At 33.6% G+C, this 18146-nt stretch overlaps 1 protein-coding gene across 1 annotated transcript in view; it reads right to left on the reverse strand.

The window, feature by feature from the left end:
• Positions 1-17775, reverse strand: part of LOC110449261 (glycoprotein 3-alpha-L-fucosyltransferase A-like) — a 29808-nt gene extending 12033 nt beyond the window's left edge. The window contains exon 1 of the mRNA XM_021496014.1: positions 17626-17775. Within this exon, the coding sequence (XP_021351689.1) occupies positions 17626-17629 (4 nt within the window). The 5' untranslated portion in view covers positions 17630-17775. The remainder of the gene's footprint in view (positions 1-17625) is intronic.
• Between the last annotated feature and the right edge of the window lie 371 nt (positions 17776-18146).

Consider the following 18146-nt stretch of genomic DNA (forward strand, 5'->3'; position numbering starts at 1 on the left):
ATAATACGTACAGGACATAAACAATACAAACGTTACACCTTACAGAGTAGAGATATACTACGTACAGGACATAAACAATACAAACGTTACATCTTACAGAGTAGAGATATAATACGTACAGGACATAAACAATACAAACGTTACACCTTACAGAGTATAGATATACTACGTACAGGACATATACAATACAAACGTTACACCTTACAGAGTAGAGATATACTACGTACAGGACAAACAATATCCACGTTACACCTTCCAGAGTAGAGATATACTACGTACAGGACAAACAATAAACACGCTACACCTTACAGAGTAGAGATATACTACGGACAGGACAAACAATACACACGTTACACCTTCCAGAGTAGAGATATACTACGTACAGGACATAAACAATACAAACGTTACGCCTTACAGAGTAGAGATATACTACGTACAGGACATAAACAATACAAACGTTACACCTTACAGAGAAGAGATATACTACGTACAGGGTACACAATACACACGATACACCTTACAGAGAAGAGATATACTACGTACAGGACATATACAATACAAACCTTACACCTTACAGAGTAGAGATATACTACATACAGGACATATACAATACACACGTTCCACCTTACAGAGCAGAGATATACTACGTACAGGACAAACAATAAACACGCTACACCTTACAGAGTAGAGATATACTACTTACAGGACATATACAATACAAACGTTACCCCTTACAGAGTAGAGATATACTACATACAGGACATATACAATACACACGTTACATCTTACAGAGTAGAGATACACTACGTACAGGACATATACAATACAAACCTTACACCTTACAGAGTAGAGATATACTGCGTACAGGACAAACAATACACACTTTACTCCTAACAAAGTAGAGATATACTACGTACAGGACAAACAATACAAACGTTACACCTTACAGAGTAGAGAAATACTACGTACAGGACATATACAATACAAACCTTACACCTTACAGAGTAGAGATATACTGCGTACAGGACAAACAATACACACTTTACTCCTAACAAAGTAGAGATATACTACGTACAGGACAAACAATACATACGTTACATCTTACAGAGTAGAGATATACTACGTACATGATACACAATACACACGTTACACCTTACAGAGTAGAGATATACTACGTACAGGACAAACAATACACACTTTACACCTAACAAAGTAGAGATATACTACGTACAGGACAAACAATACACACGTTACATCTTACAGAGTAGAGATATACTACGTACAGGACATATACAATACAAACGTTACACCTTACAGAGTAGAACAATACACACGTTACACCTTACAGAGTAGGGATATACTACGGACGGGACAAACAATACACACGTTACATCGTTACACCTTACAGAGTAGAGAAATACTACGTACAGGACATATACAATACACACGTTACACCTTACGTACAGGACAAACAATACACACGTTACACCTTACAGAGTAGAGATATACTACGGACGGGACAAACAATACACACGTTACACCTTACAGACTTGAGGATACAAACTTGTTTATACCTAACCCCTTACAGAATGGATTTCAAAAGAATGTAAGTAGTATTTTCACGTCATTTCTAGTCCATGAATCTATCAAATATGCGTGTGATAATAACAGTAAACTTTTTACATATGTTCTTGATGCTGCCAAAGCATTTGACTGTGTTTGGCATAACGGCCTATTTTTCAAACTTCACAGTTTAGGTCTAAATTCAAAGTATATCAATATCATTGTTTCATTATACTCAAATATGTACAGCGCAGTATTGCACCAAGGTTTTATTTCTAACTGGTTTAAGATATGCCAAGGTACGCGTCAGGGAAGCATTATTTCTCCCTGGCTGTATACAGTTTTTATTAATGATTTACTGGATGAGTTATGTGCTTCACAGTACTCTTTACTTATACATGGTGTAAATGTTACTTGTCCAACTCAAGCAGATGATATTACCCTTCTGTCTTTTTGTAAACATGGCTTGGACTGTCTCATGGACATCTGCTACAGTTACAGTTGTAAGTGGCGATTTAGTTACAACGCATCAAAATCTACCGTAATTGTTTTTAATGAAAGCAAAAGTGTCTTTTCAAAGATAACACGCAGATGGAGTCTCGGCAGCGAAGCACTCCCTGAATCTATTCATTGTAAACATGTCGGTATCTTTTTGAATAAGTTCAAACCAGGCTGTCCAGATGTCAATGAGATTGTTCACAAGCTACGTGGTCAATGTTTTGCTTTGCTTAACTGCAACTTATTTGGTACTGGAATCAACCCATTGACCGGTGCTAAGCTGTATAAAACAATTGTAATGCCAAGTAGCCTTTTTGGCGGTGAACTCTGGTATTCACTTTCCGAGACCGAATGGAATCGCATTGAAACAGTTCACCATTTGTGTGCAAAGCTCATTCAAGGTTTTCCGCGGCGCACTAGATCAGATATTGTCCTTAGTATGCTTGGACTTACGTCCATACGTCTAAACATTGAACTATCGAAACTTCGATTCTTCTCTGCTTTATGCAGAACAGATGCACGTTTTACAGCAAAGAGATTGTTCTTACTGAGACTTTTTCATGTATATTTTGGCATTTGTTGTAACGAAAAAGGCTTTGTTCTAGACATTTGGAACATACTTCACAAATATGATCTACAAGACTTTTTGTACCAATGTTTGCAAACTGGGTTTGTCCCGGTTAAAAACTATTGGAAACACTTCGCAAAAGGTGTCGTATTAGGTGAGTACTCCTTGCAATGGAGTGAACGTCTCAATGCTTGTGATGAGTTCTTAAGATTCAAACACCTGCAGTGTCAGATCAGCCCTTTGCCACTATGGTACCTATCTAAATGTTTCCCTAATCTCAACACAATGTGTAAAAACGTTGCAAAGCTATGGGTTATTCCATCTAATTGTGAACTATCATGTGCCCAGTGCAATATCTTTGCAGAAGATGCAGTTGCGCATTGTATATTAGACTGCCGTAGTCCCACATTGCTAACTCTACGTGATGAACTTTTCACCAAGATAGTCAACGATTATCCGGTGAATGTGTATGTTGTTCTTGCTAACTCATGTAGGGAGGTGCAAATTGCGACGATCCTCGGCAGTCCATCTGCTGCCATGAAAGACATATTTGTTAATGAGGACAGCCTTTTCGCATCTTTTGCAAGAGATTGTTGTATTTATGCTGAAAAAGTATCCCTTCTTACGTTTAATTAACGACGATAGTCTGCCAGACATGTAAATCATATGCATTCGTATTATATCTGGTTCATCCTGGCAATTTGACAGTCCTGTCGTTACATACATGTTCCCTTGCTGTTTGATATAATCCTGTGTATGTCTTTATTTATCGTTGTGTACCTCATATATTGTGTAATCATGCAACTTTTTTTGTTTGATTCCACTGATTTTTCTTTTTCATTTTGCCTTATACTTATGTCTTTTGTGTATCTATTTTTGTAATATACTACGTACAGGACAAACAATACACACTTTACACCTTACAGAGTAGAGATATACTACGTACATGACATATACAATACAAACGCTACACCTTAAAGAGTAGAGATATACTACGTACAGGACATATACAATACAAACGCTACACCTTAAAGAGTAGAGATATACTACGTACAGGACATATACAATACAAACGCTACACCTTAAAGAGTAGAGATATACTACGTACAGGACATATACAATACAAACGCTACACCTTACAGAGTAGAGATATACTACGTACAGGCCAAACAATACAAACGTTACACATTACAGAGTAGAGATATACTACGTACAGGACATGAACAATACAAACGTTACACCTTACAGAGTAGAGATATACTACGTACATGACATATACAATACAAACGCTACACCTTAAAGAGTAGAGATATACTACGTACAGGACATATACAATACAAACGCTACACCCTACAGAGTAGAGATATACTACGTACAGGACAAACAATACAAACGTTACACATTACAGAGTAGAGATATACTACGTACAGGACAGGACAAACAATACAAACGTTACACCTTACAGAGTAGAGATATACTACGTCCAGGACAAACAATACAAACGTTACACATTACAGAGTAGAGATATACTACGTACAGGACAAACAATACAAACGTTACACATTACAGAGTACAACATGACATCGGGCAAACAGTATATAACAACACAGTAGGCATGCAATACAGTTACAATAATAATAAATACATATTGTTGGAAAATAGCTTCAAAGAAAGTTTCTTAAATCTGCTAACAGTAGGAGTTCCTCTCAAATTGTAAATTTATTGTATAAAAAACGAGAGAGCACTTTATAATTTGTAGTTTTGATTTTTGGTACATAAAGTTTGCGTACAGTTACATATCTAGTTGTTCAAGTAGTGACTTGCTCTACAAATGTAAAGACATAAGTAAAATTAGATGGGGCATCACCATATAAATTGTTTTAAGTTAGAACACATCTTCTGTAACAAAAGCAATCTAAGAATGGTAGCCAGTTAATTTTCTGAAGAAGAAAGTAATAGGGGTTAAATAATTAGCAATACTTCAAATAATTTTAGCTCCTCTTTTTGAAGTTTATCATTTTTCTCAGCAACATTTGAATTTGATGGTTAACATCAAATAGATGAACAAAAGAAACAGTCAGGAATACTATACTGCTTAAAGGAACAATTTAGTGAAGGAAGTTTATTTTATGATCTTGTCACAAAATTGTAATGACGAAATCCTTAACTGAACAACAGTACGTTTTAGCGGCAACTTTCGGTGAATTTCTAACTAACAACAAAATCTTTCCAGCCGAGGAGAGAAGGTAAATTCTCGCTTTATTTTCGTAGCCTCTTTTGAATACAAGTATCTGCATTTATTCTGAATTAAAATCATCTTCCAACAAAATCTCAATCATCGTTATAAATGATTGATCTATATTTTGTTTAAACCTATTGATATCGTAGCTCGTGAGGTTTAAAATTCTCCCTGCGATATCCTCTCAGAGCATGCATGCTCTAGACTATTCGTTGTTATTAAAATCCATCTCTGAACAGAGATATTTGAAAAGAGGTATATATTATGATACTTATAATCCATCTCTGAACAGAGATATTTGAAAAGAGGTATATATTATGATACTTATAATTGTAGCTTGAGATGTATTGTGTAAATTCGAGAATGCGTTATGTTTGAACTCAGACTCATAACTGACACACTGTGTTATCGGTCGACAGCGTAGTACTGTACACGGTAAATTCTCACTGATAGGCCCGGAAATTAAGCTATTTCGGTCTTTAGCTATTTTTATCAACGGCTTTCCAAAAAAACGAAACTGACTTTTCTACCAAGAAGCTTGGTATAATGTACTGTTTCAACAGTGTCATTAGTAGCTTTAACTTGCAGCTTTCGGTCTCACGACAATTTCTGAGAAGATCCGATTAACATTCACTTTGTTTTGGAACCATATACACTTTTTTTGGTTTTCATCCACGACAAAGATTTCTTTAACTTATCGCATACTAACTGCTCGACTTGATTGATAAAATTACCTACATTACTGTGACGTGTAATCATCATACATGGAAGCAGTAGAGTTACATGTATATGTACATGCCGGGGATAGTCAATCATAATAAAATGACGAAGAACATTTAAAAGAGGTCGAACAACCCTTGAGATACTCCGACGCTGATATCACAGGAATCAGATTACGTCTATAGTACACCGATTTGGACCTCACATATCACTCATATTATAAGACTCAAGTTTATGCATCAAAACATGATAATTAACAGTATCAAATGCCTTACACAGGTATAAAAACAACACCTTTAAGTTTGCTTCTGTCTATTTAACTCAGTAGAATGCTTAAGCCTAAAATCATACGACAATCATTAAATTGGTCATTGTTTTCCCAAAATATTAAAGAAGACACCATGGACATACATTTCTTAGATTTTGCTAAGGACACTTAAAATAGAAACAGGTTTATAATTATTTAAAAGGCAACAATCACCAGCTTTAATTACAGGTGTGACCTTTGTACGCTTCCATTTAGTTGGAAAACTGCCAGTACTTATTGAAAAAAAGTATGTATGCTAATCGGCTGATAATGGCCTCACCAAGAAGTGTCAATAACTGTACTGGGATGTCATCACTTTCTGTTGCTTTACTATCAGAAAAATTACCTATTTGCTTCAGAATAAAATTGGAAGTGATGTAAGGAATATCAAAAGCAATATCACTTGCGAACATCTCAATATCAGGTAAGCTGTCATTAAATTAACTACCAATACTATACAAATGTTTTGTTAAAATGTTAAGCTTTTTCAGATTGATCTAAAACACTTTCTCCATTTACAATCAGTATATATGTTGGAGATGATTTATGACATGGTAAAAATCTCCAACGTTGTGCATTCACTTTAAAAGCCACCATTTATCCAGTGTTCATTTTCCGACTTTTCCGTTTTGCTTTCAGGGGAACACATGCTAATTTATTATATTTTTACTTAAATTTCCGCTATGATCACAAACACTATCAAATGTTTCTATAACGAACCATGGTACCTGATAAAAAATATGCTGTGAAGTAAGAGACATTTTTTTAAAAAATCGGTATGTGATTGAAGAATGGCCATTCCCACTAGGACGCCGATTTACCTTGCATATATAATAGTTCACGTGATAATTAATGACAAAATCGATAAAGCTTGGGTAAAATATGAACTAAGTATCAGGAGATTCATGGAGTGTGCAAACATCAAAGAAACAAAAATAATTCCTTTTGCTCTGATGTTTCGTCAGTTCCTGTTGTTGTTTCGATATTGCCTTTGAGTTCGATTTTGTGCAGTGATGGTGTTGTACTTTATTTGATGGTAAACTGCTATTAATGTTTTTTATCCTACTCATTTAATTGTAGATACCAGTGTGACGTTATAACAAGTAAAATAAATTGAGTCTTTATCTTTCATTTAGTTTTACAATTGTACCTATGATCAGAGCTATACTCTAGCTATAGCTCTTAGTATAGTGATATTAATTATCATATCATTTATACTAAGCATATACATTAAACTCCGTAATGAACTTTCTATTATAGTGCTTTGGCTTTATGCGTAGGAAAAAGCAAAGTATTTACGATGATTTAAAAAAAGACATATCCTAAGTTGCCAATTTGTGTATGATAGCAGTGAGGCCACAGTTAACTCTTTCACCACTGTAGACCATAATGGACACATCCATATCAATGCATGGTAGAGTCTACTTAAGTTACAAAGGGGTGAAATGGTTAAAAAGCTTCCCAATGCTCTATTGGCATTTAAATTTATTTACAAAACAGAAAATTAAAGCATGCAGTTTGAAGTCCAAACTGTGTTACAAGGTGCCCAAAGTCAGTTATGCCATCAATCATAATCTGTGCCTTGTAATAAAGTATCCTCCGTTTACGAATTTGAATATTTTTGAATTCATTACAACCTATAATGTAATGTCATCCATCATAGGTCCTTTATATAGCAAACGTAGGAATGGGAATTTGTCATTGATAAATAGAAGTTGCATAAACAATTTTATGCAGAATACGCCTCTAATTTCTAACCGTTCTATAGGATGTGTCTAATGTATGAGAAATAGAAGGTAATAAAACGGTGATCATTCGTGAAGTCACCCCGAAAACCACCATTTATAGTCAAGTGTAGTCTTTTGCTTTTTTATGAATTACACTTTTTATCTTGTCATCATGGATATTATTCATGTTCAAATATAATTATATCTCCAACTAAGCGATAAATTTCATTTCATTATATACAAGCTTGCCATGGTGATATTTACTTGGAATCAGGCATAAATACAAATTAAACCTGGTTTAATGTACTTTATGAATATCCTAGTAATACTTTGTTTTTTTTATTATGTTTCAATATCATGAATTTTAAAGTACTGTATTAGTTGTATCTATGATTGATATGAGCGGACGCTGACCATTAGAAGGAGGTGAGAAGGTCAAAAGTCGTATGAATTTGTGGCTAGTTTTAGCACCCTATATAAGAACGTGCACTAGCTGACCATAGGTCACAAGCCTGCTGAAGATGATGGAGGAACCAGGTGTGTACCTTCTTTTTACATCATGATCTAATTTTGAAAAATATCCAAAAATGAATTTTATTACTCAACACCTCACCTTCTTGCCTCCTTCTCAATATGATTATGGCGTTTTCTTACCTCATCTAAGACTTTTAAGTACATTAGACAAAAAAATTAAAAGATAAAGTTTTTATATAAACATGTCGTTTTTAATAAAAAAAAAACGGCCATTTTCATTTCATTTGAAGTGTTCTAGTTGTTTATGCACTTAACATGTCTTACAAGCTTGCCATGGTGATATTTATGGCATAATATATATTATCGTCTTATTACCGTAAGGGATACTGCTTATTATTTAGTACTTAATTTTAATTTCTTTTTAAAAATTGCTTAACATTAATTTTATCTGCAGCAGAAATAGAATTGTATTGGAGATGCCATGTCGTTAATCATTTTAGTGTCTACAATAAGAAATGTAACTTAAAACGGGAACAACCAGTGAATCAAAGCGTATTTTATGCGCTTATTTAAGTAATTGGTCGATTTGTTCACGATCACCATGTTACAAGGTATTACCACACGTTACCATGTAGGTATATCCTTATTTGGAATGTTTTCACCACTAGAGTTTACTTTTTTTCTAGTTTACTGTAATATAAATATATATATATACATTTTCACGGGACAAATTTTCTACGGCCCCTCTATCTTCAGCCATCAAATATATATTTGCCATAGTGTTGACTTGATCTTTGACATTTTGCTCAATAGAATGCCACGTAACATGGTATTGAGGAGCGTTGCATATGAGCATACTGCACAATTTTTAATATAACCCCCCAAAAACCCCATTAAAGTTATTTTTATACTCTGCTAGCACTACATGCCACATATGTATTTACCATGGTGTTTATAGTCTCATGATACTCCCTTTCTTAAATGCTTACCATAGTCGTTCGGATATGTATCATGTGTCACATACTTATTAAGTTGTAAATGTTTTCATGTTGATTCTGTGTGTTTACCATTTTTTATTTGTTTACCTCAATGGTTCCCTTACGTGATCTTAGTTCTCCATTTTGTTTTTGGTGTACCGTAAACCGCTTTCTTGTATCTCCTGGTAGTGATACTTTTATACGTTTATTCAAAGCATAATATGACACTTTAGAGTAACATCTTGGTTCACATTTCTTTCAGTATCCACCTCGATCGTAATTATAGCGATGTCTAATCCTCGATGTGTCTTATCTCACTTTCAGCGCATAATGTAACAAATTGATTCAATATAATGGTGGTAGACATTGTCATATATTTTAAATTGTATAAATTGTACTTCTGAGTATACAATTTTTGAGTCCTGTAGAACAACTCTCTCCATTTTCATTTTATTTTTTCCCTCCATTCCCTCTCCCTTGTTTCTTTTTCTCTCTCTGTTTTCCAACCCTAATGATTGATGTTAGCCAATATCGCTGTTCAATCGGTACTTGGAATTCATTAATTAATCCTTATATCCATATTCACAAGCATACATCCTCAAGTAGCGCAGAAGTAGGGAGGTGTTGCTATTTATATACGTGATTCCATCTCGTGTAGACGTAGATTTGACCTTGAATCAAATGAAGTTGAAAGCATATATTTAGAGCTACCCAGCATTGTCATAAACTATTTATCGGCACAATATACAGGCCACCAAATCAAACTTCAGAAACTAGAAATTCTTTCCTCAATTACTTTACTGAAAATCTTGACAATATGCGGCACGAACTTCCAGACACTTTTATCTTATTAGGCGACTTCAATGATCGATGTAAAGAATGGAATGGCTCACACGTAAATAGTGAACTAGGTTTAAGGTTATACAATATATCGCTTCAAAACAATTTGTACCAACTCATTACGGAGCCCACACGTTATACTGAAAATACTTCAAACATATTGGACCTTATTTTTACTGATAATCTCAACCTTGTCACTGACAGTGGTGTCCTTGACCCCTTGTCCAATCTAGATCACAATACAATTTTCGTTAAATTAAATTTCAAAATCCATAAACCACAATCATATCAAAGAGAATATGGGACTAAGTCAACAGGCATTCTAAACCTAAATAATACCCTCGAAAATGCCCAGTTAGATATTGTTCTAAATGTCTTTGACGACCTAGATGACGTAGTTGATAATGCCACCTATTTCATAATAAATACATGTAGAAGTTTCATACCAAATAAAATAGTCACTATCCGACCCCGTGATAAGCCGTGGATGACAAATGAAGTAAGACAGTTTTTTAGACGCAGAAAAAAGGGCTTTTCAGCGTTTCAAAAGAACCAAAAGTGATATTGACAGATTAAGTTTTTTTTCTCACACGTAGGGAGGCAAACCATGCTAAGAAAAATGCAATTAAACGTTACAACGAATATATTTTAACGAACTCAGAACCAGCAATTCTAACAACAAGCAATTTTGGTCGATATCTAAAGCTCTAATGGGAAAGAAATCTGATACAGTTATACCCCCACTTGTAGTGGGTAACGAACTAATTTCTGATGATAGGTTAAAGTCAGAAGCTTTTTAACAAATATTTTTCTGAACAATGCACCATACCTGACAATATGCCTAAACCAATTTTGCAACCAATAAATACAACAAACAATACTCTTGACCATATACAGTCAACTCCCGACGAGGTACAGACATTATTTCAGTCTGCTAATATTAAAAAATCAACAGATCCTGATGGATTGAGTAATTACATTCTTAAATATTGTGCTAAACCTCTTAGTAAATTATGGGCTCTATATTAAATAAATCCCTCCAAAGTGGTGTCTTCCCTACTTCTTGAACAAAAATCCCAGGTTTGTCCTGTATACAAAAAAGGCTGTAAAAAGCAAGTTAACAACTACAGACCAATATCTCTGCTGTCTAATACATCAAAATGTCTTGAAAAAATAGTGTATAAACATATATATGACTTTTGTAAAAAAAATCTGGTTTTAAAATAAATGATTTTTCTATAATCAGCATGTTAAAATAGAACATAAAATTTCGCAGTCACTGGATAATTGGAAAGACGTTTGTTCGTTTTTTTTTTAGATGTATCAAAGGCTTTTGACAAGGTGTGGCACTATGGGTTACTGTATAAGCTCCAAAGTATAGGTATAGATGGAGTTCTACTTAACTGGATCTCAAGTTACTTAAATCAGAGACAGCAGTTCGTCTTTTTTAATGGAAAAGCCTCCAGTTCTATGTATACAAATGCTGGGGTTCCACAGGGATCTATTTTAGGTTCTATTTTCTTTCTGATTTACATAAAAGATATTTACCATAACTTACAATGTGATATAAGCCTCTTTGCTGATGACACATCTCTCTCGAAAGAACTTTTAAACGAAACCTCTGTAACAATGCTTAACAATGACTTACAAAAATTATCTTTATGGGCAAACAAATGGCTAGTTACTTATAATCCAAACAAAATAGAGCTTGCATTTTTTTTCTGAGAAACCAAACATAATAACGCCTACTATTAAATTACATAATATATAGCTATAAAGCGAGTTTCTACACACAAGCACCTTGGTTTAAAACTTTGTGAAAACTTAACATGGACATCTCATATCTCTGATCTAGTTACAAAAGCAAACAAAATTCTAAATATTTTCCTTACTTTATGTTATATTATTCCTCGTTCGTGTATGGAAGCTATACAACATTCGATCAACATTAGAATATGGTGATATTTTATTTGATAGTTGCACGCAGGCAGAATCTCATCTTTTAGAAAGTGTTCAGCGTAGAGCTGCATTTTATATGTACCGTTGTGTACAAAGCAACTAAATATTCTAAATTATTATCTGAATTGGGATGGGAAACCCTTAAAGACCGCAGAAGACATCATCGTCTTACCCTATTGTACAAAATAAAACACAATCTCTGTCCTTCATACCTTCATCACGTATGTCCACTTCAAAGCCACCGAACTAACAACTATAATTTTAGAAATATAAACACAATCCTTCCCATCATTTTTCTATCAGTCCTTTTTTCCTAAGACAATCAGAGATTGGAATAACCTACCAGAACAAATTAAAACATCCGGAAGCTTACAGCTATTTCGAAATTCTCTTAAATCTTCAGATACTAAACGAAATCCCATCTTTTCATATAGCCATGGCAAACACAAAATAAATCATGCACGTATAAGAATGGGACTAAGTGCTCTTAACAAACACAGATTTTCATACAAGCTAACACCCAATAAGTACTGTGATAACTGTTTAAATTTGATTGAAGACAAAAAGCATTTCTTTCTTTACTGTCCAAAATACCAGAATGTCAGACATACCCTATTACATTGTGTACAACCTGTATCTAGAATTATATCACCAAACGTAAATCCAGACACTGTGTCTAATTGAATACCTGATCAGCTCTGTACATTACTTATTAACGGCTCAAACTCTCTTGACCAACAGACCAATACCCTCATTTTTCAGTCTGTCTTTAAATTTATCGAGGGAAGTAATAGATTCAAGTAGACTCTATGTCTGTCTGTCTGTCTGCCTGTCTATTCCCCCTCCCCTCTTTTCCTCGCTTTCTCTATCTGCCTGTCTGTCTGTCTTTCCCTCTCATCCTCTCTCTGTCCCTCTTTCCCTATCTCTGTCTGTCTCTGTCTTTCTTCCTTCTTATTGTTCTCCGTGTATTTGTCTGATTGTATGTGTGTGTGTGTTTGTGTGTTGTGTGCGGGTGTGTATGTGTGTGGGTGTGTATGTGTGTGGGTGTGTATGTGTCATGAAGTGGTGCCAATGACCAGTGTAAATGTTCATGCATTTCCTGTATTTTGTACTGTATGTTAATAATGTAAATGTTGTACCGTTCACTTGTTTGTTATATGTGAGGAAAACAACTAGTAGCCCTTGGGCTGTTCGTAATCCCAGTGAAACAAATAAAGAATTATATTAATAAGAAATGTAACTTAAAACGGGAAAAACCATCGAATCAGAGCGTATTTAATGCGCTTATTTAAGTAATTGGTCGATTTAGTGATATCGCCTCGTACGGTATAGAAACAACTTGATACGGAAAAGGTACAATCCTGGTTTATAAGGTTTGCTGGACATCAATTTCATATGTATAAATGTTAAATACGGACCAGCAAATTATTGTCTACAACATTAAATGATTAAAGAACCGATAACATGACAGACATACAAAGCCAGTTATATGGTTAGAATAGTTCAAAAATAAATATTTGCAAATGTTTGCTTCACATGGCTTGTCCTCCTTATCTTTTTATTTTACCGACTACGCTATCATTCTGTCAAAAAATAAAACTTCAACAGTAACTTTTTTCTTTATATGTTTCAGCAGAAAGTTTAACACTAGTTTTGTGATTCTGTATCTATTATACAGATTTAATGTCTTCTGATATTTATACATATTTACCAACATTTTTATGTGAACACAGGTAAATGTAATGTCAAGGAATGTCTATTAATGCTGTTTACCGGCAATTGATATCAATTGTCTAATTATTAATTTCCATAAATCCCAAAATGTTTCCCATCACATACATGTAAAGCGTTTTACGGTTCTTAAATGACAATTGTTATATTAAACATCAAAAGAAGTAACAAAGTTATGTATCACATAAAAACAGATACAATGTACATGTATCTGCCTCAAACTCAGTATTGAAACATATTCATATGATTAACGTTAACGACCTTGTATGTAATAATGTATCCATATGGGGATGACGTTCTCGACCCCGTGTGAAATCGTACGTCTATAAGGATCTTCTTAATAACTGGTCTTCAAAGATATAAACGAAAGTCGAAATTCTCATGAAGCATTGGGCCATGGGTTGGGTTATTGCTAAACTCGTTCGTACAAAGAAAATGAATTGATTGACTATGAGTAAGATTTGTTCGAATGCATGAAAATAAGAAACATTTTCTGCAGAAGGATCTGTTATTGAAATAATTTTTAAAAAATTGATAAAGTAAGATTAACAATTAAAAATTTCTCTGTCAAATAACATTTAACTTTAACTTTTTCTATTTACTATGAATGAAGAGCAAAACAAAAAAGATTATACCTAGTCTGTGTGTTTTTTCTGATACAAATTAACATGTATCTGATTCAAATTCTTCATCTTTACATTGCAGGTAAAAAAACTAATATAATAGACTCGTCAGACCTGTTGTGTAATCATGTCTTATCTGTTGATTTACGTATAATTAAAACTTCCCACAAATAAGGATGATTTGCAGAGGTTGGGTCTAACAATGGTAATGTTTAACGAGTAATTAATGTGATATACTAAGTACAATGTACCAATAATGGCCTTCTGGTCGCCGCATGATACATTTATTTCATGCTAATAGATAACGTTGCGTTTTTCATAATTTTCGAGAGAGAAAAAAACCCAAAAAACATTGATATATTATTTGTAAATTTCAAGATTCATCCAAGATGTAGATAACTTTCACAAGCTTACATTTATGATTTTTTCTGTATTTCTGAATTGATGAAATTCCTTAAGATATCTTTAATGAACACATTATTGAGCCATTGTATGAATATAATGTATATATGAATCAAAAAGAAATAATAGCATCGATCCAATTAGAAAAGAAAAATATACACTTTATCTATTTAATCTCTAAAACAATGAATCACAAATAATCAGGGGAAATGATGTTGTTGATTTATAGCAATATCATTAAGCATTAATATAAACGGCGGCTAGGTTTGATCCCCAAAATCCCGCCCAACCCCCCAATATACACATTATCTTAACAGAGTAAAATACAGAAACGCAGACACAAAAACGTCCTTCATCTTTAAACTGTCAAAGAAATCACCGAAGATGTTAAAAGAGCTATGTTATTAAAACCGCTACCTACATAGTGTTCTGGCCGAGAATGCAGGTAATGAATAGCTCACCCCTGATTACACGGTAACTGATTCTCACACAGTCCATTATGGTTGACTTGTTACGAGTCCTAGGATGGTTTATGGCAAAGTAGTGTAGACAAATTGAAGCTAAAGGAGACATTCATATAAATGTCCACATAAGGAACCTCAGCGTGAAGGTCGCCTGGTGCACATTTCGAGAAATATTGCACCAAACTTATATTAATTTAGGTATTTAATATGTTTGTTGATGTGAAAGCTGAAATTTAACAAATGATGTGTATATAATTATATTTATAATTACATCCAATATATATATTGGATTATTTATTGTCGTTACTAATGTCGGGAAATATTTCCATAGAAACATTTCGATTGAAAGGTAAATTATTTTAAATGAATGGTCTTTACAAAGCACATATTTAACATTTATATTTCATGCGATTATAAAATACCCACGCACCGATGGTCCGTATATAAAGGCTATGGATTCTAGTGGTTAAAATGGAAAGACTGACAAGTACGAGTACTTCAACATTGTATAATAATTGTAGCTGTCAACTCACACCTTAAACCAAATAGAAGGTTACTTTTATTGTCATGATAGTATCCTTTTAAGTATGTACTGGTAAAAGCAAATGCCTCTGATGATCTTGTTCACTTTGTTTTCTAAAAAAGGTAAAATATTTAAGCTCACTCAATAAAACCATGTCTGTAATTTGCATAGAGTTGGTATCTCTGTTTATTAATCGACGTTATAAAAACTTCGCTCATCAAACGTCAACAAATATTGATAACCTTCCCAGCACATATCGTAGACGACACAGACTCCGTCTTAGCGAACGAATAGCAATACATTCCTCATGTTCTGTTGTTGAATTGAGGAAAGCGCTACAACGTTAAAATATGTATAATACTTCTTTTATATAAGCAATAAAGTGAAAGCGACAGAGCCAACAATATTATACAAGTCTGTTCAATACCATCGCAACTTCTGGCTAAATTTTGTATCCGATAATTAATTCTGCAACTTTAAGAATGGTAAGGTTAGCAGCCGGTCGAATGGCTATGTATAAACAATAGTGCTATATTTAAAAAGCGATCTGTGATTAATGCATCTCTTGTATTTTTTGCTTATTATAATGGTTCAGAGCTTTTGTTTTTTGAAAGAGACGGATTGCCTCAGAAAACTGACAAATTGATTTGTTTGCTCTGCTGTTATTGACTTTAAATAAAACTCCTCCTATATATAAGCTGAGAAGTTATAGGGAAAGTGCGGACAACTCTAACCTAAAACACAATTCGGGAAACGCATTCCGCTTCATCCTCCTCTTTCATAATAGTTTTTTTCACGGTCATACGCTATGCGTTATAGTAATATCCTTTGTCCATTTAGTTTCGTTATATCATAGCTCATGCACTTTTTTATAGCTAAGGAAGCAACATGCAAGACCATAAATTCAAAACATTATGTACCAGTATAAAGTGTGTGGAACATAATTAATATCTTAAAATAAATATGGGACGATAAAATAAGAAACAGAGATTGTACAGTACCTTCTATGTTATTAAACAGTACTATACATATACTGTATATAATTCCGAACAAAAGAGCTTCACTTATTTGTCATCACAAAGAATCAACACGTACACGTGCTTTGATTTTCCAGTCAACAAATTTAAAATATTTCAGATATCACCATATATATATGAGGCTTATATCTACGGTGCATACAAGTATTGTTGCACATAAACAAAATGCATTACACATAAAGTAGTACACAGTAGTTCGACAATAAATGAGCACTATGAACAAAAGTACATACAATGTTCGATGTTTGTCATGTGTTATCAACTAGTATACCCAAAAGTAAATATAAAACAGCAATAGTAATATTCATGTTAAGTTCCAGGATAGAACTGAAACGGATATGACCATACTGGAAAAAGTCGATCAAACGCTGGTTGTATGTAAGCAACCCTGTAATCATGGTATACTTGTCAATATGTACCGTTATATATTGAGATAATTCTGATCGCAAACACGCATTAACGACATTGTCAATTCTGTAAGCGGTATTCTACATAATATTTTAAACTCAAAAGTTCATTGGAATTCACATTAAATGGCATTAAAGTTATATTGCTTTTTAATACTAATTACAATAATGAGTAATATATTGATTATTACGTTGCACCACAAACTGAAATGTATATGGAATTATTATACAAATAACTCCTAATTTTAAGTAAACACTATTACAATTTAATATAACCTAAAACCACGTTTAATGCATAATGTTTTGAAAAGATACGGTAATAATTAATATATATTCTCATTGCAATGAAAGTTGAACAACATCTAGTTCATGTTTTAATAAAATACATATTGAATGAGCACTTGATGTATATTGTATTGTAAAACAAATCAAAACACGTAATGTATATTGTTTTGAAATAAATAAAATAACACTCAATTAATATCACATTGTAATGCAAGTTGAATCACATATATGTATAACTTAATGTATATTACATTATAATCTATCATAAAATGAAAACTTACCCATCGTTTCGATATAAGTTCTGGACAAAGCACAACTGAATTAATATCGAGATACTATCCAGATCCCGTCTTTACCGCTCTATGTATTCGTATAAGGGGTACTTGGTTGGTATGGCTCACACCTTGTGATATCTGTCACGGTGTGGTGCTCCCGGGTGTTCACCCGGGCATGTCAATGATGACTAGGCTGATATCAACATAGTTGCAATGTACATCATAGTAAATAAGAAGAAAAAAATGACTTTTTATGTCCGGGTTTATCTTGAAACCTATCAGATCCGCGTCTGTGTTCGCATTCTTCCATCAAAACATTTACAATGTATAATCATATTTGATTCACAAACTTGGGGGATTGGACTCATTAATAAGCGGCGTTTGAAATCATGTTTGAAGAAGAAATATTATCTGTATGAATATAATACAAGATTGTATCTTATACCATTTTCGTAAGCTCTGGTTTTGTGGCAACCTTTTGACGAAGCAAACACGTTTAACGTGTTAATACTTAAATGTACATCAAT

Source organism: Mizuhopecten yessoensis, unplaced genomic scaffold, assembly GCF_002113885.1.
Source record: "Mizuhopecten yessoensis strain PY_sf001 unplaced genomic scaffold, ASM211388v2 scaffold433, whole genome shotgun sequence".
Lineage (NCBI taxonomy): Eukaryota > Metazoa > Mollusca > Bivalvia > Pectinida > Pectinidae > Mizuhopecten > Mizuhopecten yessoensis.